This window comes from Canis lupus, chromosome 9, assembly GCF_003254725.2.
Source record: "Canis lupus dingo isolate Sandy chromosome 9, ASM325472v2, whole genome shotgun sequence".
NCBI classification, from domain to species: domain Eukaryota; kingdom Metazoa; phylum Chordata; class Mammalia; order Carnivora; family Canidae; genus Canis; species Canis lupus.
This window is the reverse complement of record NC_064251.1, coordinates 36,426,763-36,453,989: the sequence shown is the minus strand read 5'-3', so window position 1 is coordinate 36,453,989 and position 27,227 is coordinate 36,426,763. Positions and strand designations below refer to the sequence as shown.

At 61.8% G+C, this 27,227-nt stretch overlaps 3 protein-coding genes across 13 annotated transcripts in view; 2 read left to right on the top strand and 1 right to left on the bottom strand.

Moving 5' to 3' along the window:
• BCAS3 (BCAS3 microtubule associated cell migration factor) overlaps positions 1-6,976 on the top strand; it is a 591,457-nt gene extending 584,481 nt beyond the window's left edge. For 6 of the 9 annotated variants that reach the window (XM_025440689.3, XM_025440681.3, XM_049114169.1 and 3 more), the window contains one exon: positions 6,165-6,976. In XM_025440689.3, the coding sequence (XP_025296474.1) occupies positions 6,165-6,313 (149 nt within the window). In that variant the 3' untranslated portion in view covers positions 6,314-6,976. Of the gene's footprint in view, positions 1-2,717; positions 2,809-6,164 lie in introns of all 9 variants that reach the window. The other 3 variants (XM_025440686.3, XM_025440682.3, XM_025440688.3) reach the window with 1 other exon arrangement.
• A 6,933-nt stretch (positions 6,977-13,909) lies between these two features.
• TBX2 (T-box transcription factor 2) lies at positions 13,910-23,592 on the top strand. Its single transcript, XM_025440693.3, has 7 exons — positions 13,910-14,734; positions 15,883-16,150; positions 17,133-17,279; positions 18,501-18,577; positions 18,684-18,847; positions 19,259-19,893; positions 22,174-23,592. The coding sequence occupies exons 1-7, from the start codon at positions 14,340-14,342 to the stop codon at positions 22,624-22,626; spliced, it is 2,139 nt and encodes a 712-aa protein (XP_025296478.1). The 5' UTR covers positions 13,910-14,339; the 3' UTR covers positions 22,627-23,592.
• Positions 23,401-26,169, bottom strand: LOC112655526 (circumsporozoite protein-like). Of its 3 annotated transcripts, XR_003133738.3 has the most exons (3): positions 25,695-26,169; positions 24,931-25,342; positions 23,401-24,210 (listed from the first exon to the last, which is right to left on the bottom strand). XR_003133738.3 is itself a non-coding variant. In XM_049114171.1 (2 exons), exon 2 carries the CDS (start codon positions 24,083-24,085, stop codon positions 23,534-23,536), a length of 552 nt encoding a protein of 183 aa, XP_048970128.1. In that variant the 5' UTR covers positions 24,086-24,210; positions 24,306-24,630; the 3' UTR covers positions 23,401-23,533. The 3 variants fall into 3 exon arrangements, 1 of the variants encoding a protein (XP_048970128.1); XR_007413015.1 differs by lacking the exon at positions 25,695-26,169 and having other exon boundaries at positions 24,931-25,659; XM_049114171.1 differs by lacking the exons at positions 24,931-25,342; positions 25,695-26,169 and adding an exon at positions 24,306-24,630.
• Positions 26,170-27,227: the final 1,058 nt, after the last annotated feature.

Here is a 27,227-nt window from a genome sequence, read left to right as displayed (position 1 = left end):
TCCAGTGGAAGGCAAGCTGATAGGGGCCTGTTTGGCAGAGGCACCTGCTAGAGAGGAAAAACGAAGAGGGACCCAAAGGATCCTGTGGATAATCACAATCACTAATACAATTGTAACAATAGTAGTAACTCAACATTTGCTGGCTGGAAGCTTTAAGCACTTTGTGATGCACTCGACATGCATTACATTATTTAATTTAATTCTTACAACCACACTAGGAAACAAACATTGTTATCCTCATGCACAAGAAACTGAGGCACAGGAGATGTTGAGGATCTTGCCCAGAGTAGTGGCAGCAGGTGGAGCCTGTGCTCTTAAGCATTTCCCTAAACTGCCTCCCCACTCTGGGCAGACACCGCCCCTCCCCTCTTCTCAGGCCCTTTAGGCTGATGGATGGCGGTGGGGACAGAGGTAGGGGGAGCTTTCTCCCTTCCCACTGCCGGAAGTGGGCTGTGGGTGCAGGGTTAGACTGTCCTGAGGTCTAATCCTACTCCCACCAGCAGCTTGGGTGGTTAGTTTAGGACTGGGGTGTGTGGCTGCAGCCAGGGCCCAATAAAAGTGCTCTGCTAATCCCTTTAATGAGCAGCATCGTGAGGCTCTAAGTGTACAGAACAGGGCTGGCTGCTGCACGCCAGAGGGGCCGCCGGTAGATGCTGCTGCTTTTGTTGGAGGAAGTGCCAGGGCTGCCTGCAGGCTGAACCAGGGGTCCCAGGCACCCTCTTCGCAAACACACTCATGGCACTGCCCTCACTGACCCCGCTGGATCCCAGAAACAGGCCTCCCTCTGAGTCCTGAGTCTCGAGCTCTCCACCATGCCCCCCCACCTACCAGAAGCCAGAGGGGCTTCCCTCAGGGTCTCTGGCCAGCCGCCCCCACCGCCCCCACTGCCATCTGGCCTGGAGGAGGCCTGGACACGGTCAAGCCCAAAGTAAGACTTCACTCCTGACCTCCCACTGGGGTCCCCTGCCTACCTGGGCTTCCCCAGCTCCTTCCAAGGCTCACCTAGTACCTGTGGCCCCAGCATTTCCCAGGGAATGGGGCAACCAAGACCATGGCACTTAGTAAAGTGACTCATGAGTGCAAAGAGGCTTCCATCCAGTCTGTCCCTGGAAGTCTCTGTCTTGCCAGTTTGGAGCAACCTCAAGGGAGGGAAGGGTCTGTATCCTGGGGAGAGGACAGCCCCAAGGAAAACCTCAAGGATGAAGCAGCTGTGGGGACCGGTACTCCAGAGGGAAAGGCGACAGAGGGGGTATCTCCGTGTCCTGCCCCCGGATGGCATCTCTGGCGCTGTGTAGGAGTCCCATCCGCCTCTCCCCCAGGTGCATTCCTGCCCCGCTCGTCAGCACCCACCCACAGCTCCCAGGAGCCAGTCCCTGCTGCTCCTGCCTCTGCAGAGGGGCTGCAACATCCAGCCCTGGGATGAGGGAGTGAGCTACCGCAGAGAGGGGCTCCCTCAGTCTGCACAGCCCAGCCCGGGAGGGGCCACTTTTCCAGCTGCCACACTTAACAGTGACTCCTCCCTGTGTCTCCTTTGCATACGTGTCCAGGTAGCCAGAGTTGCCTCTCCCTAGCAAGGGCAGCCACCTCTCTGCCCCCTCTGACACACTTGAATTTTGCCAGACTCCGTGTGGAGTGGGGGCAACATGAGGATTGAGCATTCTGTTTCCTTCATTGACTTCATGAGAGCCTAGGCACCTCCCTTGGAGTTGCTGCTCCTTCCATTGTCCTGCCGCCTCTGGCTCGCCCATCCTGGGCACGGCACCGAGGGCCATCTGTGGATCGCAGGCCCGTTTTCCAATGAGAATCTGTAGGGAGTGGGCGGACCCAGCCAGCAGTGAGCACTGGGAGCCAGTCAGTGATGCTGGAGTTGCCAGCATCTCCATCCTGAGGCCTGTACCAGCGCCAGTTCTGTCTCAGGGGGACTGGACGCCTGGAGCCAGCGGCTGCCTACTCACCCTTGGTTTTGCTGTCCATAAGAGGGGGAGACAAGCACCCAACTCCCAAGGGCACAGAGCCACTGGAGGATGCGAGGGCACAACAAGTTATCTTCCCACTTTTTGGGAACTATTCCTCATCCCCTACCGTGTTTTGAGGCCTAGAGAGCAACCTTTTTTAGAGCTGGCTTTTTCCCACTGGCCAGGATCTGCATGCTTCTAAGTAGAGAGGCTGCTGGGGATGCTTTCCTGGCCACCCCTGCACTCAGCCCCCAGCTCTCTCTTGCGGCCCTGGCAAGATGCTGGTGGACTCTCGCCACAAGCCCACCTCAACTATAGGAGAGCTGCCCAGACCTGGGGGCTCCGGAATGGGGTGGGGGGGTAAGCCCAGAAGCTGGGACCCTGAATCAAAAGGTCTGGAGATGTCCCCCCAAAACTGCAGCCTGCCACTGTCTCCTCTCCCTCTCCTATCAACCTGCCCGCATGGGGGACTGCCAGCACCCTTCTGTCCCCTTCCCACAGCCCTCCACACTGAAGGGGGACTCTGAGCTCCATCACAACAGTTCCATCTCTGGGACCCTCGAGACTGGCTGGTCCCCACCCCCCTACACATGCATGTCACTGTCCTTGACTGCAGAATTTCACCGCAAGCCTGCCCTCCTCCCAGCGTGATACCCCACACCTCCTTACTACCTCTCCACCTGCTTGCAGAGATCAGTGTACTTCTCAATCGTTGTCCATATCTTTTCCAAAAAGATTCCTCAATGCTTTTCTTTCCAAAAGGGAAAAAAAAAGGAAAAAAAAAACAATGCCAACAGCCCAGCGTCCGTGAGCAACCCAACAGTAACAAAGCAGGTGTTCGGGATGGAGGAAGGTAAGGCCACACATTTCCATTTGCCGCTTGCTCCTAGGGCTGGGCGGCCGGGTGACTCGAAGGGGGGGAAACCTGTGTGCACCCCTCCTCTACTTCCTCTTCTGCACACACTCATTGCTCTGTCTCAGTGAGGAGAGAATCGGGGTCTGACAGAAGGCATATCGAATAGTGCCCAGGTCCAGCCAGGCCTCTGGTTCTCTCTCAGTCCCTGCTGAAGACACAGCTCCTGCCTCTCCTTACCACATCACGCATTCAAGATGTTCCAGTCCCTGTGGTTGTCACTAGGGACACCGAGATCAGGCACAGGAGCAGGCCCTGGGGGGCTCTCCACCCGGACGGGGACACACGTGAACAGATGTTGCACAGAGTGTTAGGGGGCCGGGGGCGGGGGGAACTACAGCCCAGTGGGGCCTGGCCAGCTCTGCTGCCAGGGCCACAAGACAGGCTCACAGAGGAATGGACACATGTGCTAACCTTTGGAAGATGAGTAGGTGTTCTGGGGGCCAGGGGAACCTGGGAAGGGCTTTTCAGTCAAAGGGAATGGCATAAGTGTGGGCCCGGGGGCCTGAAGCAGCCTGGAGAGGTCCCCAAACTGCACAAGTTCATTACTTTGGTTCTTCGAATCCGGTAACAGGTGCCATTAGTGAGGTGGGGTCTAAGGGGCGGGTCATGAAAGGCCATTTTGTAGTGCTGTTTATCCCAAGGACGTGAGGAGTCGATGAAGGTTCCTAAGCAGAGGAAAAGCAAGATGAGGTTTGTGCTGTAGACAAGCCACTCCAGTTTGGCGCGGTGGGCTGGAGAGGGGGCTGCTGGAGGTCAGGAGACTGGTAGGGAGTTCCTGAAATCATCTAGGTGGGAAGCGCAGTCCTAAGCAGGCTACAGCAGTGGGAGTGGAGAGGAGGGAAGAAGCTGGGGGATGTCGATTCTGCAGAGAATAGCCCCCTGGGATACGGGGGGCAAGTAAGAAGCCTGCCCACCCTGTCTTACCTCAGGCCTAACGGGGGGAAGGAGAATAGGCACCAGGCCGGTCAGGCCACCCTGGCCCCCCAAGAGCAGCAAACTCGTAAGTTCCTTTGGCAACTGCCCCTGCGCGGTCATGTGATGGGATGAGGTGCATCCACCCAGACTCTCGGGGTGGGGCCCCTGAGGCTGCTGGGGGAGCTGCCCTGGGCCTGGGCCAAGGGGCAGCGGGGGTGCCATGCTTGGTTGTGGGCTCCAGTCTCCTCTGCTTCTTTGGCAGCGTGGATGTGTCGGCACTCTGCATCAAGAACTCTGGGCCTGTCCCCCAGCTCTGGAAAGGGGCCAGCCTTCCCCGTACTACGGCCTTTCCTGCTCCTTAATCTGGGGCTTTCTTACTTGGACCTGGTGTCCAGATCCTAAGGAAGCCCCTGCTTTCCTTGCTACTGCCAGTGCTCCTCTCTCGGGCCCTCCTGGCCCTGCTGTCAGCGCCCCCTAGTGCCAGGATGGCTGTGCATGAGGGCAAGGGTCTCTGAAAGCGAGTGGGGCCTCCGAGATCCCCCACACACTCCTCGGCTTGCTTGTGGGCAGCGAAGGGAATGGAGGAAGCTTTCTGGAGTCTGGCACTTCCATGTAGAAATCCCAGGGTCTGTTCTTTGCGTTTCCATCTTCTCCCTCTCTTGGCACAGTGGTCTGTACTCCCAAATAGGGGGAGATGAGGGAACGAGCCCGGAAGACAGCTCATGCGGTAGCCAGCTGCCTTGTTTTCTGTCTGCATCTAGATAACTCTCGGCGTATCCCAGAGCCTCTGGCCCAACAGAGAAGCCAGTGCCTCTTGGAGATTGGGACCATCATCAGGCCCACAGCCTGTGTCCACAGCCCCCTCCTTCCACTGCCCCCCTATCTGCTGAGAGGTTCCAGTGTCTAGGTTCCAGACGTGGCTGGTGCAGCCTGAGGGCCCCTCACACATGGGTCCAGGCGTCTGCTCTGAAGGAGGGCAGCACAGACTCCCCCACCCCATTCTGTGGCTGCTATTGCTGGGCACCTTCTGCACTTTGGGGGGTGGCTGATAGGGAGTGGGAGTCAGTGGTCAGTTCCTGGCTGGCTGCCGACGGCCCGCCCAAGAGTAAAGGCCATGACGCCTTCCCTAATCAAAGCTAGCTGTGCTGCAGCGGGTACAGGCGGGAGATAAAAAGCCTCAAGCCAGACCAGACAAGTATAACATTCAAGCACACTTTGCTATTTCAAGTGACTGCTTTCAGATCCTGAGCTTCTGAGGGGGACAGCCAAGACCCTCTCAGTCCCAGGCAAGCGTGCCTTGGAGGAGGAAAAATCGCAGATCACCACATCTTGGCCCTGGGTTAGGCTTCCAGAATCCTCCCAGGGATGTGTGTGCTGTCTCAGAGCCCGCTGTGAGGGACTGGAAGGGGCTAGGAGCTAGCCACCTGCCAAAAGGCAAGAAGTAATTCCTTCTTCCTTGTATTCAGCGTGCAAGGAAGTCTATTCCCAACCCACCTGCCCTAGTACCTATCTTAGATGAAGAGATTGGGGGGTGGGGACAGGTAAGGTGCCCACAACTGAATGAGGTAGGGCCAGTCGCTGAGCCCAAGATGGCAGCAGGGCTGCGGCAGGGCGAGGGAAGGGGCGGTAGGTGGGGTGGCAGCCTCCTCGCCTGCTTCCCAGGGCAACTCTGCATTCTGAGGGGCCTCCGGGACCTTGGGGGCTAAGAGAAAGGGAGAAAGGCAGCACTACAGGCAAGCAGGGACCTTCTCTCCGTTGGAATAGGCCCCTCTCCAGCCAGGCATTCCCTCCTGCAGGGAAACAGGACGCCTTCCAGGAGGTGCCAGAGATGAGCCAGGCCTGGCCAGCAGGCAGATTGTGTGGGTCAGAGTGAGTGAGTGAGCAAGTGAGTCGCCGAGCCAGGGAGGAAGCTCCGGGCAGCCGGCAGGGCTGGGGAGGGGAGGCAGGGACCGATCGGGGCAGGGGAGCCGCAGTCCTTGCCGTGTTCTGGCTTTCCTCCCACCTGACCCGTAGCCCAGGACAGAGCCACTTACAGAACTGGGGAGCATGCTGGCTGAGCAGGAGTGTGCGTGCAGGTGTGGGCGCGTGTCCCATGTGTGGCGATGTGGTCCAGACAGATGAGCAGGGCGGCCAGGCTTCTGGCCTGACGGGGTTCCCACAATGAGGGAAAAACTAAAACTGGACTCTGCCAGCCAAGGGAGCTTCTCCCTCCTTCGGCTGAACTCCCTGTGAGCGGAGCTGCTGCCTGGCCCATCCGGGGAGCAGGTGGGAATCCCCCCTGTGGAAGGTGCCTCCAGGCAGACAGCCCAGCCCAGGGTGTGTCCCACCCCCTACAGACCCCACTCTGACCAGGCCTGGTCCTCTCCTCTGTCTTGCAGAACTACAGCGAGAGGGAAGCATCGAGACTCTGAGTAACAGCTCAGGTTCTACCAGCGGCAGCATCCCAAGAAACTTCGATGGCTACCGATCTCCACTGCCCACCAACGAGAGTCAGCCCCTCAGCCTCTTCCCTACCGGCTTCCCGTAGTACCAGCAACCTGCCTCTGACTGGCCGGCCCACTCACCTGCTGGAGGGAGGGGGAGAAGCCCCCCTCTTGGTCCTACCCTTCGGTCTCTGCTCCTCTTTCACTGACCGCCTTCCCCAAGCTTAGTGACAACAGCCGCCCACCCTCCCTGGATGGAGAAGAGACCCTTCTCCCAAGCACCTTGGCACACTCTGACCTCTGTCGCCCCCCCACCCTCGGTGGGGCTGTGGCTGAAGGAGACTGCAGAAGCTCCGTCCCCTCCTCCGTTTGCACATGATGTCCTGCATTGGATCCGCTTTTGTATTTTCTAACCATCCCCAAAGGGGGCCTGGAAGGGGAGACAGTGGTTGGCCCGGCTGGGCATGCTGACCCTGAGCGGACAGCCCCAGCCCACTCTTGGCTATGAGATGCACTGCCCAGTTTCCCTTGGCCAATCTGCTGGCGTGGGGTAAACTGAGGCCCAGAGTATTAGGGAAGGAGGAAGGAAGGAGAAGCACCCCCTTCCTCTTTTCTTTCCCCTTTGGTTCATGGGGAGGATTTGTCTTTCTTGTCTGTAAGCCCTTTTACCCTGGTCCTGTACTGTCCAGTGAAGGAAACCGTGGTTACTAAGGCCCTGTCAAAAAGTGCACGTCTTGTCCAATAAATCACGCTACAATTGGTGTCCATCCCTGCGTTGCTGGGGTCAGGGTCCTCTCCAAGCACCAAGCAGAGTCCTGTGGACCTGACCATGTGTCGCTGCTCCCAACACACCCTGCCTCGACATGAGCAACTGATTGGAGAGTCAGTGAGGGGGTAGGACGGAGAAGGAGAATGTTTGCTCTGCAATTTGGGTTGGGCCTGATTTAAATCCATTCTCCAAACCTCTTGTGGATTACCAGAGCCAGTGAGTTCTGGAGGCACCACACAGGCCAGGAGCCCCCCTGGCTGCAGTAGTCAGGGCCAGTCAGGTCCTTGACCTGTGCTAGGAGTGCTGCTGGGGGAAGGAGAGCCTCAGGAAGGCTCTAGCCTTCTCTTTGGGGCAGGCACCTTGTAATTGCTTCTTTTCCAACTCAGAAGGAGGAAGGATGGTCAGGGGCAGGTAGGTCTCGTGAAACCTGGCTGGAACCTTGGATGACAGGTTCCTGATTTTGTGCTCCCACCCCTTCCCAATTCTGGACCTGAAGTGGATGGCAGGAGGAGGAGCCAGAAACAGGAGGTGCAAAAAGGGGTGTTGAGCAGGAAGGAGACTAATGCTAGCCCCAGTTCCCCATCTTTCCCAAGAACCCAGAGAGGCCTGGGAGGATTGATGGAAACCCACTGAGCCAGGGGTGGTTTGGGGGAAGTTTAATGTAACAGCCACAGACAAGTTGAGTTCACAAGCAGGGATTCCCATGTAACCATCCAGCTGCAGCTGGAGCAGCTCCCTTCACATGCACCCCATGACACCTGAGAAGGGATTTCGTCTTCAGTTCCCACCACCTGGTCAGTTGGGCTTATGGGGAGAAGCGGGACCTGCATCACACTGGGCTCTGCAGGCTGAGTAGATGGCCTTACACAGATGGGGTGCCTGACGCCAGTCCCTCCTGTCTGGGGACCTGCGATTGCCATGAGGAATCACATGCCAGAGCGAAGCACGCAGGGAACATAGGTCTGGGCATGGCCACTGGGGCTGCCAGACTAGCAGCAGCTTTGCCCCATTTCAGCTCAACCAGAGACGTTGCTGTGCCTGGCACAGCCCCAGCCCCCAGCCAGAGCAGTGTTTCATTCAAAAAGAGACAGGGAGAGGAATACCACCAGGCTGCCTATGCGTATTGCCGATGGCCTGGCTCCCTGGGGATGGGTCCAGAGCTCTAGGAAAGGTGAGCCCCTCTGAATCCACGTGGGGTCATGGATGGAGCAAAGATGGAGAGCCAGGAGCTGTCTCCGGCCATGCAGGCAACTGGCTGGCAGCTTAGAGTCAGGAGTCCTCCCTGGCTCAGCCCTTTCCCTCCAGGGGGTGCAAAACATCTGTGGCCTCCTCCAGTCAGGGAAAGTTGTGGGTGTAGGGCTGGACTTGCCGGCTGAGCTTGCAGGACAATCTGGTTATTCATCTGCTCACAGCCAGGGCAAGTCTTGAGTATGTGGGGGAAGGGGGAGGATAAGAAAGGCTAGATAAGCTGGCCCCACAGCGGCTGCCACAGAGCTCGGGTTATCAGAGAGGCCTTGGGCCTGGCCCCTGGCTAATTGGGGAGGTTATAGATGCTGCCACAGCCTGTAATCAGCTGGAAGTGAGATCTGGGCCCCTGGGCAGGGGACCTTACTGCCCACTGGCCATGGAGCAGCCAGCCTCCTAGCCTCCAGAGATAACACCAAGGGCAGCCTCTACCTCACCAGCACCCCCCCCACCCCAGAAGCCCAGACGACCTCCATGATGGCATCACCTAGGAGGCCATCAGAACACGCATCTAATTGTGGCCTGACCGAGTGACCTTGAGGAAGCCATGTGATCTCCCTGATTCTCCAGTGCTACCCGCTCAACGGGCAAATTACCACGGACTTTCTCTCAGTTTGATGGAGGAAAAAAATATCTTCATGGTCTGTGAGGAGACTGATGGGAGCTGGGGTGGCAGCTCAAGGAGCGAGGGCACTGGCTGGGATTGATTCGAGAAAAGGCCCAGTGGTCCCAAGGCAAATCCAGGCACACAAGCACTCTGTCAACAGGAGTATCCGCTCTGGAAGCCAGCAGAGGCCAGAGCAGGCAGCTGCCAGGCTGGGGTTGGAAATGGTTTCTCAAGTGCTGATTTTTCTGATTTTCACAGATCAGAGAATTTCTAAACTAGAAAGTACTTAAAAGAGTACTGCTTGGTCTTGATTTTGCAGATGAAAAGCCCGAGCCCCAGAGAAGGCCTGGGCCTTGCCCCAGGTTACAAAGTCTGCACACAGCTATCTGACCTCTGTCTGCTCCTTGCTGCCTCATACGCCCCAGCCCGGCCCCTTAGAGGGCCGGACTCTCTGTTGACACCCCTGTCCTGCACCACCACGCAATCCAAGACTCTGATCCCACTCATCTCCATCCCTGATCCCTAAGAGCTTCCAGGCCCGGCCCCTGACTGACTCTGAGGCTGCTCCCTGTCCCTGTGTGACTTGGAAAGGCAGTCCCCTCCTGCAGACCTAGAGCCAGAAACTCTAAGGGCAGAAGAAAGAGAGCATCTTGTCTGTCTTGTACGCAAAGCAAGAGCCCAGCCTAAGGGTGGGGCCCTGAAGTCTCACTGTCACCCTGCTGGGGAAGTAGGGGTAGCCATCAGGACAGCAGTGACATCAGCAGCTTCTAAGGAGGGGATGCCACCAAGGTCCCATCCCAGCTCTGCCCCTGGTAGCTGTGTGGCCTTGGGTAAATAACCGCACCTCTGGGCATCAGGGTCCTCACCTGTAAAATAGGGGGAAAGGTGCACGCCCAGCCAAGAAGAGCCACCAGGCTGAAGCAAGCAAAGAGGAAGTTACCGGTTAAAAAGGCAAAGAGTTGGTGTGAGGCCAGGGGGCTGACCGGACCAGCCAGGTAGCTCTACCTCGGGAGAGAGAGGGCAGGTACGACCCCGCTGGCACCCGGACTATGGGGATGGGGGGGTGGGCAACGGTGCTCCAGGAATTCCCCGGGCCCCCCGCCCCCCCTCCCCTCCCCTCCCTGCGAAAGCCTTTTCGAGCGGGAATCCAGATCCTGGTGAGCGCGCAGGCCGGCCCCGCCCCTCCCCCAGGTGGGCTGGTCTTTGGGGTCCTTTAAGCGATTTGCCCCCCTTCTCGGGCCCCACAGCAGCCTGGCCTGTTGGCGCCGCCGTGATCCCGAGCACCCACACCCACCATTTCACTACCGTGCACGTCTACGCACTCGCAGACTCGTTCACAGACGTACACCTCACTTTTGCCGACCCCTGCTCCCAAGCGGACCCAGACTCCAGAGCCGCTAACAGTCGAGCTCCCAGGGTCACAGGGTCCCCAGAACTCTGGTCCCAAGGCGGGAGGGGACGCACCCTAGGTTGCCGGCCGGACGGCCCTCGCCCTCGCCCTCGCCCTCGCCCTCGCCCTCGGGTGTAAAGCGACCCCCTTCAAAGGCCAGGTCTGTCCCGAGCCGGAGCGGCCAGGAGTGGCCTCGCCTTCGCCCGGAAGGCCACCGGGGCCTGGGCCACACAGGCCGCGTCTGCCCAGGCACTTCCCGGGACCTCGCCGGGGAGGGGCCCCTTCGCCGTTCCTGGCGCAGGGCCGGGCCACGGCGCGGCCGGGAAGAGGTCGAGGCCCCGCTCTCCCCACGCCCCCTACCCCGTCCCGGCCACTGGGCCCGACCCCGCGCGGGGTAATTGGGTCGGGAGGGAGGCGTCGGGCGGGCGGCGACTCGGGGCGACTGCGCGCCTGTCAGCCGCAATTTGTCTAAGTGGACGGGACAGGCCGGGCCGCTGCGGGCCGGGGTCAGCGAGGCCGCGGCCCCCACCCCAGCCAGAGCCGGGCCCGGGGGGAGCCGGGCCGGCCGCTAAACGGGGCTGGCTGGCGCCAAGACTCCGGGAGGCGCGGGTCCGGCCGGGAAGCGGGGACGCGAGGCAGGTCCGGGTCTTCCCCGCCCACCGCCACCGCCACCGCCACCGCCACCGCCACGCGCACTGCGCGCCGAGCTGCGAGCTGCGGCCGGGCGCCCGGTGGCACCTCCAGGGCCGTCACACGCACAGGCCACACGCGTCACCGAGCTCAGCCCGGGCACAAGCGCGACAGCGCCCCGATACCCGGCGCACGCCGCCTCCACACCCCTAAGCCACCCACTCCCAGGCACACAGAGCAGACACCGGCGAGGCCCACCCCGGGGACAGTCCCAACGGCGGCCCTTGACGCCGCGGGTGTTCCGGGCAGCGCAGCCGGCTCGGGACCCAGGCACCCCCGGCCCAGGCAGCCCCCGCCCGACCTCCTTGCTGCGGGAGCGCGGAGGCAGCGAGGGCGCACCGGCACCCGCGGGAGGCCGGGAGGCCGGGAGGCCGGGAGGCCCGCGCCCGCCCGACGCCCGGGCCGCGGACTGCCTGGGAGAGGGAGGGGCAGCTGAGCGCGCGTCCCCCGCCCGTCTGCGGGGCCCGGCCGATGCGAAGTGACAGGGGCCGGAGCTTTGTTGTGGAGCCTCGGCCGCCTGGCGCCAGCCGCCCCCGCCCGTGCCCTCCCCCCTCCAGCCCCGGGCGGCTTGCGAGGCGCCCCCCGGGGCCTCTTAAAGAGACACGAACTCTCAGCCCCGGGGACCCCCCCTAGAGGCGCCTGTTCCCGGGAAAGGGAAGTAGGGTAGACCCAGATGGGGGAGGGGCCGAGCAGGAGCCAGGAGCCTCAAGGCGCCGCTCTCAGGCCTCCTGAGGCTCCCCTGCGTGGGTTTTCGAGGAGCCAAGGATCTTCCTCGCAGGAGGGTTTGGCTGGGGGCGGGGGGGGGGGGGCGCAGGTTCAGAATCTTGAGAGCGCCTGTAGCAGGACCTCGGGTTGGCTGTGGGACGGAAACGCTGGGCTGACGACAGGGCCCTGGCTGGAAGGAGCCTGCGGCTGCGGGAGGGCAAGTGGGTGGCTTGTGGGAGGGCCGTGGCCAGGTGGGATCGTGGTCCCCCAAATGCAGCCGTGCACCGTCGCTGGGTTTCTCCGGCAAACAACCACCGAACTTGTTCCGAACTCTCCGCGCCTTGGACCCCAGGGCCAGCTACGGACTTTTCCCAGGAAAATGTCCAAACTGCACGCAGTTAGGGTGTACGCACATTCCTGGGAGTACGAAAGTGTACGCGCACGACTCTGCAAACGTATTCACGGATTCCCGGGCCCGGTCCCCGATTCCTGTCTAAGGAAGGCTGCCCTATTATCTGGTCACCTCACCAACTGCGCCAACCTGCCCACACACGTCCCTCCCTGAGGGGCCATAACCCGCCTAAATGGAGCCGGCAGGACTTTGCCTGTGCAAAGCTGCAACGGATCCTGCCCCATCCGCATAGACTGCGCAGCGCGGAGTTGAAGATTCGTTCTGGACAGAGAGGAGGCACTGAGAGAGGAGCGACCCGACAACGAGCAGGGTCGTAAGGAAAAACCCTGTGGGGGCGGCGCTCGTTTGCGAGCCGGGTAAGGGAGCTCAGAGACTGGCTTGGAAAAAAAGTAGAAAAAAGGTCGCGGAGGCCAAACCGCTCCAGCCGGTCCCTAATCCGCACTGCTCCGACCTCTCCGGCTTTACATGCCAGGTCCAAGTGTGCAGCGACAAGGTGCCCTGTGACTGGGCGTGCACAGTGTACGGGCAGTGCTGCGTGGGTCACTGTCGGATGTGGGCTGCACGCGCCTACCACGGGAGCACAGGGCCCGCGCCGGCCGAACTCAGCCGCACTTCTATAGGTCGTGCGGGCAGGAGTGTCACCCATGTGTGTACTAGGGGGCCCTTCTGGTCCTTCCGAACGCGACCACCGGGAATCAGTCTGAGGGTCAGCGCCCGAGCCCGATTCAAGGCAGGTGTGTGGCCACTTCACTCTGGGCGCTCGCGCCGCACACAGTGAGCACCACACCACACACACGCACACGCACACACGCACACGCGCGCGCACACACCACGGAACGGGGGAAATAGTGAGGCTGCCAAAGAACGAAGGAAGACTGTGGGGGTGGGGATTGGCTTCAACCACAGGTGCGCGCAGACACTCCGACCCCCACGCTCCATACTCCGAACTACTGAACTTGGGAGACAGACGCTCGGGAGACACCGAAACAAACTCTAAGAATGCGGCGGCGAGCGGAGGGACGATGCCGCTGTTGAGGAGGGAGACTTGTGTCTCCGGTACCGGATGCGGCGAAAATTCGTTGAGTCGCGGGTCAAGAATCTGGGAACCGGGATCAGCCCGCGCCGTGCCGCCTGGAGCTCGGTGGAAGATGCGCTCACCTTCCTAGCCCCGAGGACCCGCTCTCTCGGCCGTCGGGGGGCTCGGAGCTGGTCCGGGACGCAGGCAGACACCGCGCTGGGTTCGGGGCTGGCCGGGAACTCCCACGTTTCTCCTGAGTCTTCCTGTGAGGGGCAGGCGCGGGCTAGGGGGGTCCCCGCGTGTCCCGAGCGCAAGGCCGCGTCCCACTCCCGCCCGTGCCGGCCCCACCGGGCTTCTACCACCGCTCCACTCACCGGCTCCCGCCACCTGGGTTCCGCTCCAGGACCTCGGCCGCCCGCGCCTCCCGACTTGCCCGCCCACCGGCCTCTCTCTCCAGCCCCCTCCGGAGTGCAGGGGCCCCGGGCGGCGCCGCGGCCGAGAGCGGGGTCGGAGGCCAAGCTGGGGCGCGGGCCAGAGCGGCCCGGCCGCCGGGCGAGAGGGAGAAGGAGGGCGCCCCCTCTCCGCTCAGGGCCGTGTCAATGCTTTGCACTTGGAGCCGGCGTGCGGCTGGGGGTCCTTCCCCAGGGCCCTGGACCCGGGCGCCCCCCGCCTCAGGCCCTTTCGGCGGGTCGGGTCGGCCCGCCGCGCTCTCCCGTCCCGGCGCAGGCGGCCGCGGCTGCGGGCGGCGGGGTGGGGGCCGGGGCAGGGGGAGGGGTCTCGGGGCCCGCTGGCCCGTCATTGGTTAATATTTTATTCTGTTGACATGTTTTCTTACTGCTGAGGCTTCCGACACCTTCTCCCCGGCCCCCCCTCCCGGCCGGAGCTTGGCTGGAGCTGTCAAAACCCCGCCCCCGGAGACCCACAATTGGTCCAAAAAGCGTAAAATCAGCAATCAAGGGGGGCCTGGCTCGTTAGCGCAGGGGATCCGAGCAGGGCAGGACATGTGAGATAGTCACAGTTTTCCAGAGATCACGACAAGATCTAACCAGTCGCGCGTGGTCCCCGGCGCCGGAGCGGGCCAGCCCAGCCCAGCCCCGCGCAGAGCCCCCGCCACCCCCGCGCCCAGAGCCCCGCGCCCCTTGGCGTGCGCCGGACGGGGAGCCGGGAGGAGCCGCCGCTGCCGCTGCGCTCGCCGCCCGGGTCGCCCTTCCTCCGCGCGCGCCGCCGCCCGGGCCGGGGGTCCGAGCCGCGCGCCCCCGGCCCCGGCCCCCGGGCGCCTGGGCCGGATGTCCCGATGAGAGAGCCGGCGCTGGCGGCCAGCGCCATGGCTTACCACCCGTTCCACGCGCCACGGCCGGCCGACTTCCCCATGTCCGCCTTCCTGGCGGCGGCGCAGCCCTCCTTCTTCCCGGCGCTCGCGCTGCCGCCCGGCGCGCTGGCCAAGCCGCTGCCCGACCCGGGCCTGGCGGGGGCGGCGGCCGCGGCGGCGGCGGCGGCGGCGGCGGCCGAGGCGGGGCTGCACGTCTCGGCACTCGGCCCGCACCCGCCCGCCGCGCATCTGCGCTCGCTTAAGAGCCTGGAGCCCGAGGACGAGGTGGAGGACGACCCCAAGGTGACGCTGGAGGCCAAGGAGCTGTGGGACCAGTTCCACAAGCTGGGCACCGAGATGGTCATCACCAAGTCCGGGAGGTAGGGCGGCTGGCGGGCCGGCGGGCACGCGGGCGGGCGGCGGGCGGCGGGCGGCGGCGGGCGGCGGGCGGGCTGGGGGCCCGACAGCACCGACCCGCGCCGAGCCAGCCGCCCGCGGCTCCCGGCCCGGCCCCGGCGCCACGCTTCGCTCCCACAGACAACCAAGTTGACTTTTCTCATCTGGCGCCGAGCGAATTCTTTTAAAACTAAAACATCAAAATCTCCCGAATGAAATAAAAGGAAAACGCTCTGCCCAAGAATGGTCCCAACCGTTCTGAGCCCCACAGCCGAGGAGGCCCCGCAGCTCGGCCCGGGCGGTCTCCGAGATCTCCACCGCGGCTCCTCAGCCTTGCCGCCCGGCCTTCCTGCCTCCGGGTCTGGCTCGGAGCTCCGGGGAGATGCAGCATCTCCCGGACTGGGCTCAGACCCTGGAGCCCAGAAGGAGCCTCGCACCATGCTAGGCCCAGGCTGCCCAGCTGATTCCAGCCGGCGGGTCCGCTTCCGGCAGGAAGCCCTGAGCGGGCCCAGCTACAGCCTGACCCGGGCTGGGAGCCTCGGCCCGGCCCAAGCCCAAGCAGTGAGGAGCTCTCCACTCACACACCGCTCCAGGCCTTAAAGCCAGAAGAAAATCACAGTCCCCAGCCCCCTCCAACGCTTGACTCAGCCACTGAGAATCCAGGCCTCGGGTTCACCCTCTTCCCCCGAAACTTTCGGTTTTTTGTCGGTTGTAACCCAGTTCCCCAAACGAACATGTTCTGGTTTTAATTTTAAGAGCTTCTGTCCCAGTGGGCACATCCCCTGAATGAATTCTTGGGGAGATTCAAAAGAAGCAGGTGTATTTCTAAGGGGCCTGGATTTCTTTTCTGGACATTGGCTTTCATCTCAGATGAGGGAGAAAGACAGTCACCAGACCAGAAGATAAGGCCAATGGGAAACCATATAATAAGAGAGGGTTTGACAAGAGGAAATGGGATCTCCCAGGAAAAACAACCACAGGTGGGGGTCTCCCAGGCAGTAATATGGAGGCAGAGTAGCGACAACAGGGATACACAGATGGGGAAGCTCATGGCAGCGGTGTGTGCCTGCGCTCTGGGGCCCTCAGACATAAAACTGGTTCCATGGAGTCTCCTCCGTTCCCTTTCTCGCAGGCGAATGTTTCCTCCCTTCAAGGTGCGAGTCAGCGGCCTGGACAAGAAGGCCAAGTACATCCTGCTGATGGACATTGTGGCCGCTGACGATTGCCGGTATAAGTTCCATAACTCGCGCTGGATGGTGGCGGGCAAGGCCGACCCAGAAATGCCCAAACGCATGTACATCCACCCGGACAGCCCGGCCACGGGAGAGCAGTGGATGGCCAAGCCTGTGGCTTTCCACAAGCTGAAACTGACCAACAACATCTCCGACAAGCATGGCTTCGTGAGTGCTGGGCAGGCACAGGGAAATGGGTCAGATACTGCGCATCCCCCACTGCAGGGAGGCGAGGTCGGGAGAGCTGGCAGCGGGACTCCCCAGAGGGGAGCGCTGGCCGAACCCTCCGAGCGCCCCTGCTCAGGTCACTGCCCTGTGGCCTATGCTGGCTGAGCCTAGGCCCAGAGGGCTTTGCTCTGCTGCTGGCCTGGGGAATGAAGGAATTGTAGGGCGGCAAGCTCCAGGCTTCTCATAATCTCGGCTGGGGTCAGGCCTTCCAAAGCTCTTCTTAGAGCCCAGTGGGAGGCAGGTGCGACCAGGACTCCTCCGGGCAGCCTCTGATCTTTAACTGCTTGGCTTGGAAGTCCTGCCCCCAACCTCAGCTTTTCCTCGCCCTTCCCCTTGACCCGTGTCCCCATTTCCCCCCCAAACTAGGAGATTCAAAAGTTAAACCAGCCTCCTCCCCATCCTAAGACTCCCTTCCCTCCTACAGGCAGATGTCCCACCAGGAGGAGGGAGTTTGGGGGTGGGGGTCCCTCCGTCTCTACCTAAGCCAGGCCCCCGGTAAATGGGAGAGGGGAGTTAATGGGGCGAAAGGGGCTGCCCATTCAGAGGTAAGGCAGTCACTGAGTCCGGGAAGGTCCAAATCTTCTCATGGAGTTACTAGGAACTTAGCAATGAGCCAGGAAGAGCGGTTAAGTGTGGCGTTTTATGGGGTTTTTATTTTGTTTTTATTTCTGTTTCAACTGGGGTAATTTTTTTAAGTGGAGAGAAAAAGAGAAACTGTGATAAAGAAAACTGAGGGTGAAAAAGAAGAAAAAGAAATATAGGCAAGAAAAAGAGTAGAGAAGACAGGAGAAAATTGCGAAGGAGGGGGTGGAGGAGCCCCTCGAAGAAAGAGACAGACTTGGAAAGAGGTGGGGTCCCCAGAGAGTACTCATGCTCGGGCCAAAGGCTGGGGGCTGCTGGCTGACCCAAGCCCTCCCCACAGACGATCCTGAACTCCATGCACAAGTACCAACCGCGCTTCCACATCGTGAGAGCCAACGACATCCTGAAGCTCCCGTACAGCACCTTCCGCACCTATGTGTTCCCCGAGACCGATTTCATCGCGGTCACTGCCTACCAGAACGACAAGGTGCGCTGGGTGGGCAGTGGGCCCGGCCCCTGCATCGTCATCGCTTTACACCTGCAGGCTCCTACCCTTCACTCACCCCTGTCCGAAGCCCCTGACCCACCCTGCACCCTCACAGCTCACTCCCCGGCACCAAGTCTGGCATCTGTGAGTGCAGCACCCACTGAAATCCCCCAGGCTCCCTCCCAAGTCTGCGACACGTACACACAGGCTCCCCAGGGCGCCCGAACAGCGGGGCACTCGTTGGGGTGGAGATGTTTACTTAGCAATTAGCAGAGACTCCCGGCTGAGCTGACATTTTTACATTTTATTCGTTTATTTTTTGGCTCCCGGATGGGAATTTAAATGAAGAGAGGGAGCCCGAGGCGATCTGCCCTGGCTCTCCTGACGCTAGGAAACCAGCAATAGGAACCTAGGGCCCGGTTTTCACTCTCCCAGGGGAGCCAGAGGGCAGGACAGGTGACACAGCTTCCCAAAGCACCCCACCCCCACCCTGTTTGTTAGTCCAGGCTCTGAACTCCTTGGGAGGTGTTTAGAGACTTTTCTTTTAAATTAAAGGGCTTTTTCTGCTTGTTGCCTTTCTACACTTTTTCTGTGGAGGGGCAGACAACCACTCCCTCTGGACCTGTGCCCGCGTGTACCACTCTCCGGAGAGTGTCCAAGTGTCCTACCGATCATTCTTTCTGTCTTTGTGAAACGGTGTGCTTGCGGGTATGCGGGCAACATTTTGGGCGCCTTGGATGCGTGTGGAGGTGTGTGAATTCACTTGGTTCTGTGGGCACTTGTTTTGTCTGTGCGCACTTGCGTGTGCCCGGGCCGTGATCTGATATCTCTCTGTGGTGTGGACTTGCGCGTTCCCTGTGTCTGTGCGCACTTGCTCAGATGCCGGGGTTGTTAAACTTGAGTGACCAAGGGGGCCCGGGTGCATGCTTGGGCAGATTTCGACTCTGCGCACAGCTTTGGGCTTGTGTGTGCAAGATAAGAGAAAGTGCCTCGAATAAAGTTTTTGGAGGAGGGAGAGACCCTGTGGCTTCCCGCGAGGCCCGCCCGCCGGCCTCACCTAGTCTTCCGGCTCGGCTCGGAGCGTCCAATCCCAGGCGGCCGGGGACCAAGCGGACGTCCGCGGGGCTCTCTGCTGGGCAGGCAGCCTCTGACCTCGGGGTGCCCCAGGCCGGGCTGGAGGAGCCGCTTCCTGACCTGGCGCCGCCCCCTCGGTCCCCGCAGATCACGCAGCTGAAGATCGACAACAACCCCTTTGCCAAGGGCTTCCGGGACACCGGGAATGGCCGGCGAGAGAAGAGGTGAGGGCTGAGCCGGCGGCTCTACCGAGGGTGCCCCGGCGAGCAGGACGCGGGGTGGGGGGGGGGGTGCGCTCGCCTCTGACCCGTTGCCTCTGCTCATCCCCAGGAAGCAGCTCACGCTGCCGTCTCTGCGCCTGTACGAGGAGCATTGCAAGCCGGAGCGCGACGGCGCGGAGTCGGACGCCTCGTCTTGCGACCCTGCCCCCGCGCGGGAACCACCAGCGTCGCCGGGGTCAGCGCCTAGTCCCCTGCGCCTGCATCGGACCCGAGGTGGGGGTCGGGTGGAGGAAGGGGGGCGGGGAGGGTCTCCTCCGGCGCCGGGCTGGCTCTTGGCTCAGAACGCGTCAGCGATGTGTCTGGGGATGGGGCGTCCGACCCAGGCCTTCTCTGGGAGGCCGGTCCCCGGTAGCTAGAAGATGTGGCTGGACTCTGGCTGGGTCCCCGGCGCTGTGCGACTCTGGCAGGGAGTCTGTCTCCTTCGCAGGGCTCCGTTTCTCCTGCTGTAAATACGGGGCCGTAGATTAGGTGACTGCCGCTTGCCGCTTGCCCGACGAGGACCTAGAAACTCCTCGGACGCGGCTGCCCCAGGCGGGCCCGCCCAGTCTCCCCTGGCCCCGGGGGAGGCCGCGCGCCTGTCTCTGCCCGCGCCCCGGTGACCTCGCGCGTCCTCTCCTCCTGCAGCCGACGAGAAGTGCGCCGCAGACAGCGACCCGGAGCCTGAGAGGCTGAGCGAGGAGCGCGCGGGGCCGGCGCTAGGCCGCAGCCCGGGCCTGGACGGCGGCAGCCCCCCTCGCCTGACCGAACCTGAGCGCGCCCGGGAGCGGCGCAGCCCCGAGAGGGGCAAGGAGCCGGCCGAGAGCGGCGGGGACGGCCCATTTGGCCTGCGGAGCCTGGAGAAGGAGCGCGCCGAGGCGAGGCGGAAGGACGACGGGCGCAAGGAGGCGGGCGAGGGCAAGGAGCCCGGCCTGGCGCCGCTGGTGGTGCAGACGGACAGTGCGTCCCCCCTGGGCGCGGGACACCTGCCGGGCCTGGCTTTCTCTGGCCATCTGCACGGGCAGCAGTTCTTCGGGCCGCTGGGGGCCGGCCAGCCGCTCTTCTTGCACCCGGGACAGTTTGCCATGGGCCCCGGAGCTTTCTCCGCCATGGGCATGGGTCACCTGCTGGCCTCGGTGGCGGGCGGCGGCGGCGGTGGTGGAGGAGGCGGGCCGGGGACCGCCACCGGGCTGGACGCAGGCGGGCTGGGTCCCGCGGCCAGCGCAGCAAGCACCCCTGCGCCCTTCCCTTTCCACCTCTCCCAGCACATGCTGGCATCTCAGGTAAGGCCTGTGATCTGGAGGGAGAAAGCAAGGTGGGCATAGGGCCTTAGGGTGCCATGGGTGTTCTGAGTTTACAGTGGGCAATGACTCAGTCCTGGGGAGACCTGACGGACACTCTCCAGGACACTTAGATGCAGGGAGACTAAGTCTGTAGTCTAGGGTCTGGCCCGGGCACTGTTTCTGACTAGTGTACGACTCTGGACAAGTCCCTGTCCCTCTTTGGGCCTGTTCCCTTCCTTTGCCTCCAGCACAGACTGGATCTGCCTCTGGCTTTTGTGAAGTCCACTTTCCTGGCCTCAGGACACTTCTCTTGGAAACAAAAACTCTTGGCTCACTGACAGTCCCTGAATGGAAAAAGGGAGTAGGAAAATTTGCAGCATTTTCTGGACAATTGATCGCCATAATGTCCCACCTCTCAGATGCCTCTGGCCCCTTTCAGGCCCTGCAGGAAAGTCTTCTGACCTGACAAAGGACAGAGCTGTTCCTTCCCCCACTTTGGGTCTCCCAACTCCTCCAGCCACACATCTCAGGGAAGAGGGGCTCAGTTCCCCAGGCCCAGGCTGAAATTCTCAGCTCCCAGGGGAGACTTTATGAAACTGGCCAGGCGCAAAATACAGAGATCCAGTGGGGAGAGCGGCCTCTTTGGTTGCTTGGGTGGAATATTCCCTGTGGAAAGATTTGGAATCTCTACATTCATTTTCTTCCCTCTGAGGTTTCTGGCAAATTGAACCCTTGAGATCTTATCTTAAGGGAAGGAAAATAGGAGTTCAGGTCTGAGAAGGCTCCTTTGGTTCAGAAGCAAATATTTTTAAAGTGGGGGAGGGGTTCTGAAATGGGTTTTTAACAGAGCTCAGTGTCAGGGATATGTGGAGTGAGCGAACCACTCACGTCACATATCTGTGGCTCTGAGATGGCAAGGAAGCCGCTGGAAAATGGAGTTCAGGAACTGGAGGTTTAATCTGTATTCTTGATTCTGTGTGTATATGAATGCCTCCTCCCCAGCATGGGCATCATAGAGGTCGTGAGGAAGTCAGGGCTTCTAGATACAACCAACCTGGTCAACAGGTGCAAGTCCAGGTTGAGAGTACCCAGCACTCAGGAGGCATCACTTGGTATTCTGCTAGTGGTTAAGTTCCTGTGGGCATCCCACCGCTGGCCATCAGGTAGAGCCAACTTTTGGGAGGTCTGAAGCCTCCCTCCTTCCTCCCCACCTGAGATGCCAGGACTGAATGCCCAAGAGGGCTTGACCTTCTCAGGAAGGATATTTTCTCATTCCTGACTAAGCTACTTCTTTCCTTTTCCCTGCCTGAGCCAGGCCTGAGGCCCCCTGGAAGCCCAGCACAGTCAGCTCCCTGCACTCCTCCCCATACCTTCATACCCTGGGGAGTGAGCCATTATCTCAAAGGTCAGATAATCCAAAAGTCGGGCCTCAGGGACTCAGACAGTGTTTGTCGGGGGTTTCCTGGCTACTGTGCTCTCCACAGGCAGACTTCGCATTCCTTCCTCAGAGGCCACTGAGGTGCTGCCAGGAGTTCTCTGTAGAATATCCAGGCCAGTTTATAAACAGACTGGCATCTATGCCCTTCTCTTGGCCTAGGCAGGAGATCCTGGAGCAGGCAGGCAGGTAGAATGAGAATTTAGAGAGCTCCTCTCCTCCCCTGTCTGTTCTTCCTCAGTCCTTTGGGGGTTCCTACAGAAAGAAAGGCTGGGGAGGACACTGTTGTAAGTGCACAGAACCTCCCAACACAGGCGAAGCTGCCTGCTTGCCACCTGGCTCTATGCCTGCCCCGTTTCCTCCCTCTAGGCTTTTGCCCATGCTAGAACAGCCACCTGGCGTGTCTTTGCCTCACTCTTACTGTAATCCCTGGTGCAGAGCTTGATGGTGCCAGACCTTTGCATCATAACCTGAAGCAAGCTCCCTTCTGAGTTTGGCCATAGTATTTTGGCTCCTGCCTACCTGTGCTGCTTGGGGTTACAGTTCTGTGAGCTCTGGTCCTTTTTTTTTTTTTTTTTTTTTTGAAGATTTTTATTTATTTATTCATGAGAGATAGAGAGGCAGAGACATAGAGGGAGAAGCAGGCTCCTCGCAGGGACTCTGATCCCAGGACCCCGGGATTACCACCTGAGCCGAAGGTAGACGCTCAACCACTGAACCAGGTCTTATATTCCTAGAACAGTAGGGCAAGGATTCCTGGAGGTAGCACCACCCCTAGCACCTGGCTTACCCTCGGAACACCTCAGGCAGGATGCCTAACCCTTGTCTTGTTCTGTTTCTTTCAGGGAATCCCAATGCCCACTTTCGGAGGCCTCTTCCCCTACCCCTACACGTACATGGCAGCCGCTGCGGCCGCGGCCTCTGCTTTGCCAGCCACGAGTGCTGCCGCGGCAGCTGCAGCCGCCGCAGGCTCCCTGTCCCGGAGCCACTTTCTGGGCAGTGCCCGACCCCGCCTGCGTTTCAGCCCCTACCAGATCCCAGTCACTATCCCGCCTAGCACTAGCCTCCTCACCACTGGGCTGGCGGCCGAGGGCTCCAAGGCTGCGGGCAGCAACAGCCGGGAGCCCAGCCCGCTGCCGGAGCTGGCTCTCCGCAAGGTTGGGGCCCCTTCCCGAGGTGCCCTGTCACCCAGCGGCTCAGCCAAAGAGGCGGCCAGTGAACTGCAGAGCATCCAGAGACTGGTGAGTGGGCTGGAGAACCAGCGAGCCCTCTCCCCCGGCAGGGAGTCGCCCAAGTGAGGGGGCCGCCCAGCTGCTCCGCTGCCGCTGCGCAGACCTCCCGGGCTGCCTGCCCCTGCTGCTTGGGAAGTGTACAGCACAGAATGGGTATTTATTTAAATAAAGGAGCGAAAGCGGGCTGCAGCAGCTGGAATAGTGCCCCAACCAGCCAGCCGGGGCCTAGGACATTTCCCTGGGCCTCACGAGGAATCCGGCTGCCCGGAACACAGTTGCTTAGGAGCCACTGGTCATGGGCCAGATCTGCCCCAGTGTCGAGGTGGCACTGGCCAGGGGCCCCTGTGGGTCCTCCAGCGCTGTGGGGAGGCCTCATCGCCCTGCCTAGCGGTCTCTTCGGGAGCCAGAAGGTGCAGGAGTCAGGGATGGGAGCCTCGGAGAGAACCCCAGAGCCCCCTAGCCTTGGGCCTGGACCGCTTGAGAATCTGCAGTGAGGGATACTGGGCTCAGTGAAGACTGAAGTCAGTGTAGACTTGAGCTGGGAGGGACCTGTTCTTTTAATCCTCCCACTTCTTTCCCCCAAAAGACAGGCGCCCCTCCCACCCCTGGGTCAGCGGAGGGAGTGGCACTTCTGCCTTGAGTCCCCAGGGAAAAAAAAGATATTTATGAAATAAATGGTAATTTGTGTAAATAAGCTTTAAGGTTCCCAGAATATGCAAATTGGTATTAATTTATTCAAAGGTGTACATTGCTGTGTACATAATATCTAGAGATTAATTCATAGCATTTAAAATTTCTTTTCATTTTACATGAGCATCTATATTGTACAGGGCTGGGGTTGGGGGGGTCCTTGGCTACGGGAGAAGCCCCGACCCCCCCCGGAGGAACTTCCACCCCGCCAGCCCCTCGGCCCCTCCCGCCCCGGGCTTTGCTCGCCCGGCCCGCGGGCCCCACCTCAGGTTTTCACTTTTCGCTACCAAGCGAGACGAAAAGACAAAAACGTGAGAAAACAATAAAACGCTGCAATGCGAAGTGAACGGCGCTGTGCGCTCTGTGGGCCGCGTGGGGCAGGGGCGCAGCCAGCGCGTAAGGAGGGGCTGGAGGCGGGGACAAAACCTTGGGCGCCCCCGGCCCTGCGGCAGCTGCACCCCGGGGGCGGCAGCAGCCTGGGACAGCGGGCGGAGCTGCGAGGCCGGGCGGCGCCGGCGAGGGCCGCGGGCTGGGCCGCGGGCTGGGCCGGGAGGCGCGGAGCCGCTCGAGCCCCCCGCGCTCCCCGCGCGCCGGCAGCCTCCCAGGCCAGGGGCCGGGCTCCCTCTGCTGGCCACTCGCCTCCGGCCGTCGCCCCAGCCACTCCGCACCTGGACTCGGGGCTCCCTTTCCCGGGCTCCAGAGTGGAAAATGCCTCCCCTTTTTGTGCCTCTGGGTAGGTGGGGCTGGTAAGACGGGTGCACCCTACTCCCTCTCCCTTCCGAGGAGTTTGGCCCCGGTGCACCCAATACCCGCGGGCCCTAGAATCCTTTTCCATCTGCCTCCTGAACCTCAAAAAGAGACCATTCTCGGGCCGCCTGGCTGGCTCAGTCCGTAGAGCTAGAGCGTGCGACTCTTGACCTCGGCTCCGGAGTTAGGGCCCCATGGTGGGTGTAGAGATTCCTTAGAAAGGAAAAGAGAAAAGAAACATTTCACCTTGTCAGGGCTGTTGCCTAGAGTAGCAGAATGTAACCTGAGAGTTCTCCCGTGTAACTCACCTAGATCTCTCTTGGGGGTGGAGAGAGTGTGGGTCAATAGACTACTTCCATTCCTGCCTCAGTTTCCCCTGGCATAATAAAGGGCTCGGCCGCGGTATCTCTGGGAATCCCGCTGGGTCGGTATCCATTAGACATGTCCTTCCCCGAGGCCCACTCCTGCCGGGACAGCTGCCTCCTACCCCTAGCCTTTGAGCTCATCTCTGCTTTACCCAGCCAACAGGTGTCTCCAGCCCCAATTTTTTTTAAAGATTTATTTATTTATTCATGAGAGACACAGAGACACAGGCAGAGGGAGAAGCAGGCTCCTAGCAGGGAGCCGGATGCCGGACTGGATCCCGCCCCCCCTCCCCCCCCCCCCCCCCGCCGCCCCGGGACCGATCGCGCCTTGAGCCAAAGGCAGACGCTCAAACTCTGAGCCACCCAGGCCCCCTCCAGCCCTAATTTTGGCAGCGGGAAGGAGTGGGAGAGGGACGGTCCCTGTAACCCACCCTCGGGTCTATCCATCTCTGCGGCACTGAGCCCCCACCTCCTTCCCAGTCCGTGCACCCCGGCCGGGCACACAGCCTACCCACCTAGAGCACTGCAGGGGAGGGGGTTGGGTTGGGAGGATGGGTCTCCAACTCACCAGGAACATCAGGAACGGTGAGATGAAGGAAGGGCGAAGGTGGAGGTGCAATGGACAGTATCCAGGCTTCCAAACACCCTGGAATGAGAGTCAAGCCCGCCTCTCCCAGGGGGGGAGCCGGACCCCGGCCACGCTGAAGCGGCGAGGGCCTTGGCCAGTGAGAGAGTGAAAGGGCCGAGAAGGCTGTCCCGGGCCCTAGCGGGGGGGCTACTGCTCGGCTGTCTCTGACCTTCCTCAGGCAGCACAGTGAAGGGTCAGTCCCGGAACGGGGCGGGCCCGAGAGGCCCCTTCCTTAGCTCAAGTAGAATCCCTCGTGGACAGTGTGCTTATTCGAGGTCGCTTTGGGCTCAAAACTCCTCTAACATTCGAAGAGCAGGGGCGCGTTCGCTTCTTCCGGCGTCTCGCCGCACGTCTAGGAAGGAAAGTGGGGAAGCAGCGGCGGGTGCCCAGCAGACTGCAGAGCGGGCCACTGACGCCAGGGGGCAGCACCGACCGCACGCCGCGGTAGGGGCCGCGCGCCGGAGGCGGGGGCCCGCGGGGAGGGTCTCTGCAAACGCTAGGCGGGGCGGCCTGCTTGCCGCCGCATTCGCGCCAGGTGGTTGCTGCAGCCTCCCAGATGGGGTGGAGTGACACTGCAGGGCCTCGGGAGGCCCCAGGTCCCGAGTGCAGCTCGGGGGGATGTCTCCCCAGCCCCTCGCCCCCCGCCGGCAAGTCCCCTCCCGGAGTCGCCCTCGCGGCGCGCCCCTGAGGTCCCAGCTGCGAACCTGAGTTCGGCTGCGGGAACCGCACCGCCGGCAGCAGGGCCTTGTCCCAGACAAAGGCCAGGCCGCTGCGTGGCCCAATTAAGCCGCCCGCCTCCGCTGCCTCACATCCCTCATTGTTCCCGGGGGCGCCAATTAGCCCGGGCCCCTCGCGCCCCGCCGCTCCGGTGCCCCGAGGCCTTCTTAACCCTTCTGGGCCTGGCAGCAGGGGTCCTAGACGGCGGAACGGCCAGCGCAGCCGCGGAGCTGTGTGCGGCGCGGGCGTGGGCTGGTGCGGGTGGAGGGGTCGCTGCGGGGCCGCGTGCGTTGGGACTATGGGGTCAGAGAGGGAACCGTGCTGGTCGGTGCGGGGGGGGGGGGGAGTGTGACTCCCGGGAACTCGGGGACGGAGGATGTGGGTGTGGGGCCTCTGTGAGACCCCTAGCGGCGAGGCAGCACGGGTCTGGAGACCTAGAACTCCCTTCCCTGGTCCCCCGAGCCCCTCCAGCCACCCCCACCCCCCGGCGACCCCCCACCCCGCGCTCACGGGGGAAACAGCACGAACGGCCTGCCCTGCCCGCCGCCCAGGGGCGCGGAACCGGGGTCGGCTTCCCTGGCGCACCGTGAACGCCCCGCAGGGCACCCCTAGGAGCTGGAGGGGAACGCGCAGTTTCCTGCCCCCGGGACACACACAGGTGAACGCCTCGGCTCACATCCCCTCACCCCTTTTCCCGAATACTGGGTGGTTCGAGGGACAGAGTCTCGTGGAAACCAAGTTTAACCGCTGAGCCTGCCCTCTTCCCAGCGTTGGGAGGTACCTGAAATCCAATCCCACTCTTTCCTCTCCTTCGCCATCCTCGATCTCAAAGTCTGGGGCACCCGCCCAGCAGGCAGGGGCCGGCCGGGAGGCCCCGTGTTCCAGGGACGGGCCAGCAGAGGGGAGACCCTGGCGCGCCCGGCGAAGAAGAGGGCAATGGGAAGGGAAGCCGAGCTCTGGGTCCTCTCTGGGCACTCCCCGGGGGAGCGCCCTCGGGACGGCAGCCGGGTCACCCCTCAGTGGATACGTTGACGCTAGTGTCGGATTCTGGGATTCCGATTTGCTCTTGGAGCTCCTTTGGACTCCCGGAGGCTCAGATTTGCTCGCCCACCGCACACCCACTCCCACTCCGAAGCACCCCCGCCCCTCCTCTGGGTACCTGCCGCAGCTCCCCGCCCAAAGCAAACCTGTCGCTGGTCCGGTCCGCGAGCCGCGACAACTCCCCAAGTGCCCACGAGATGGCGCCCCAGGCCAGGGGCCGGACCGCGGCCCGACAGCCGGCCGCACGCCAGAGCCCGAGGTGGACAGAGAGCTCCACGGAGATGGGCTCCGAGACAGAGCCACAGCCCGACGTAGATCCAGGCCTAGAGACCGACACAAGCACCGGAGGGCCCAAGAGGCTCCGTGGAGCCCTCATGGGGCTGGGGTGGGGCTGCAGACGCATGGAACCGAGTGGCTTCTCTGCTTCCCGGTGGGACTGTCCCTGCGGTGCCAACTTCCCGACCTGCGAGACCCTGGCT

What these genes read in the sequence shown, in the direction of transcription:
- LOC112655526 (XM_049114171.1), bottom strand. Translation starts at nt 24,085, where the DNA reads ATGGAAAAGGATTCTAGGGCCCGCGGGTATTGGGTGCACCGGGGCCAA.
- TBX2 (XM_025440693.3), top strand. Translation starts at nt 14,340, where the DNA reads ATGAGAGAGCCGGCGCTGGCGGCCAGCGCCATGGCTTACCACCCGTTC. An exon ending in AATGGCCGGCGAGAGAAGAG is followed by an intron (nt 18,578 to 18,683) that starts GTGAGGGCTGAG and finishes GCTCATCCCCAG; the next exon opens with GAAGCAGCTCACGCTGCCGT. An exon ending in AGCACATGCTGGCATCTCAG is followed by an intron (nt 19,894 to 22,173) that starts GTAAGGCCTGTG and finishes TGTTTCTTTCAG; the next exon opens with GGAATCCCAATGCCCACTTT.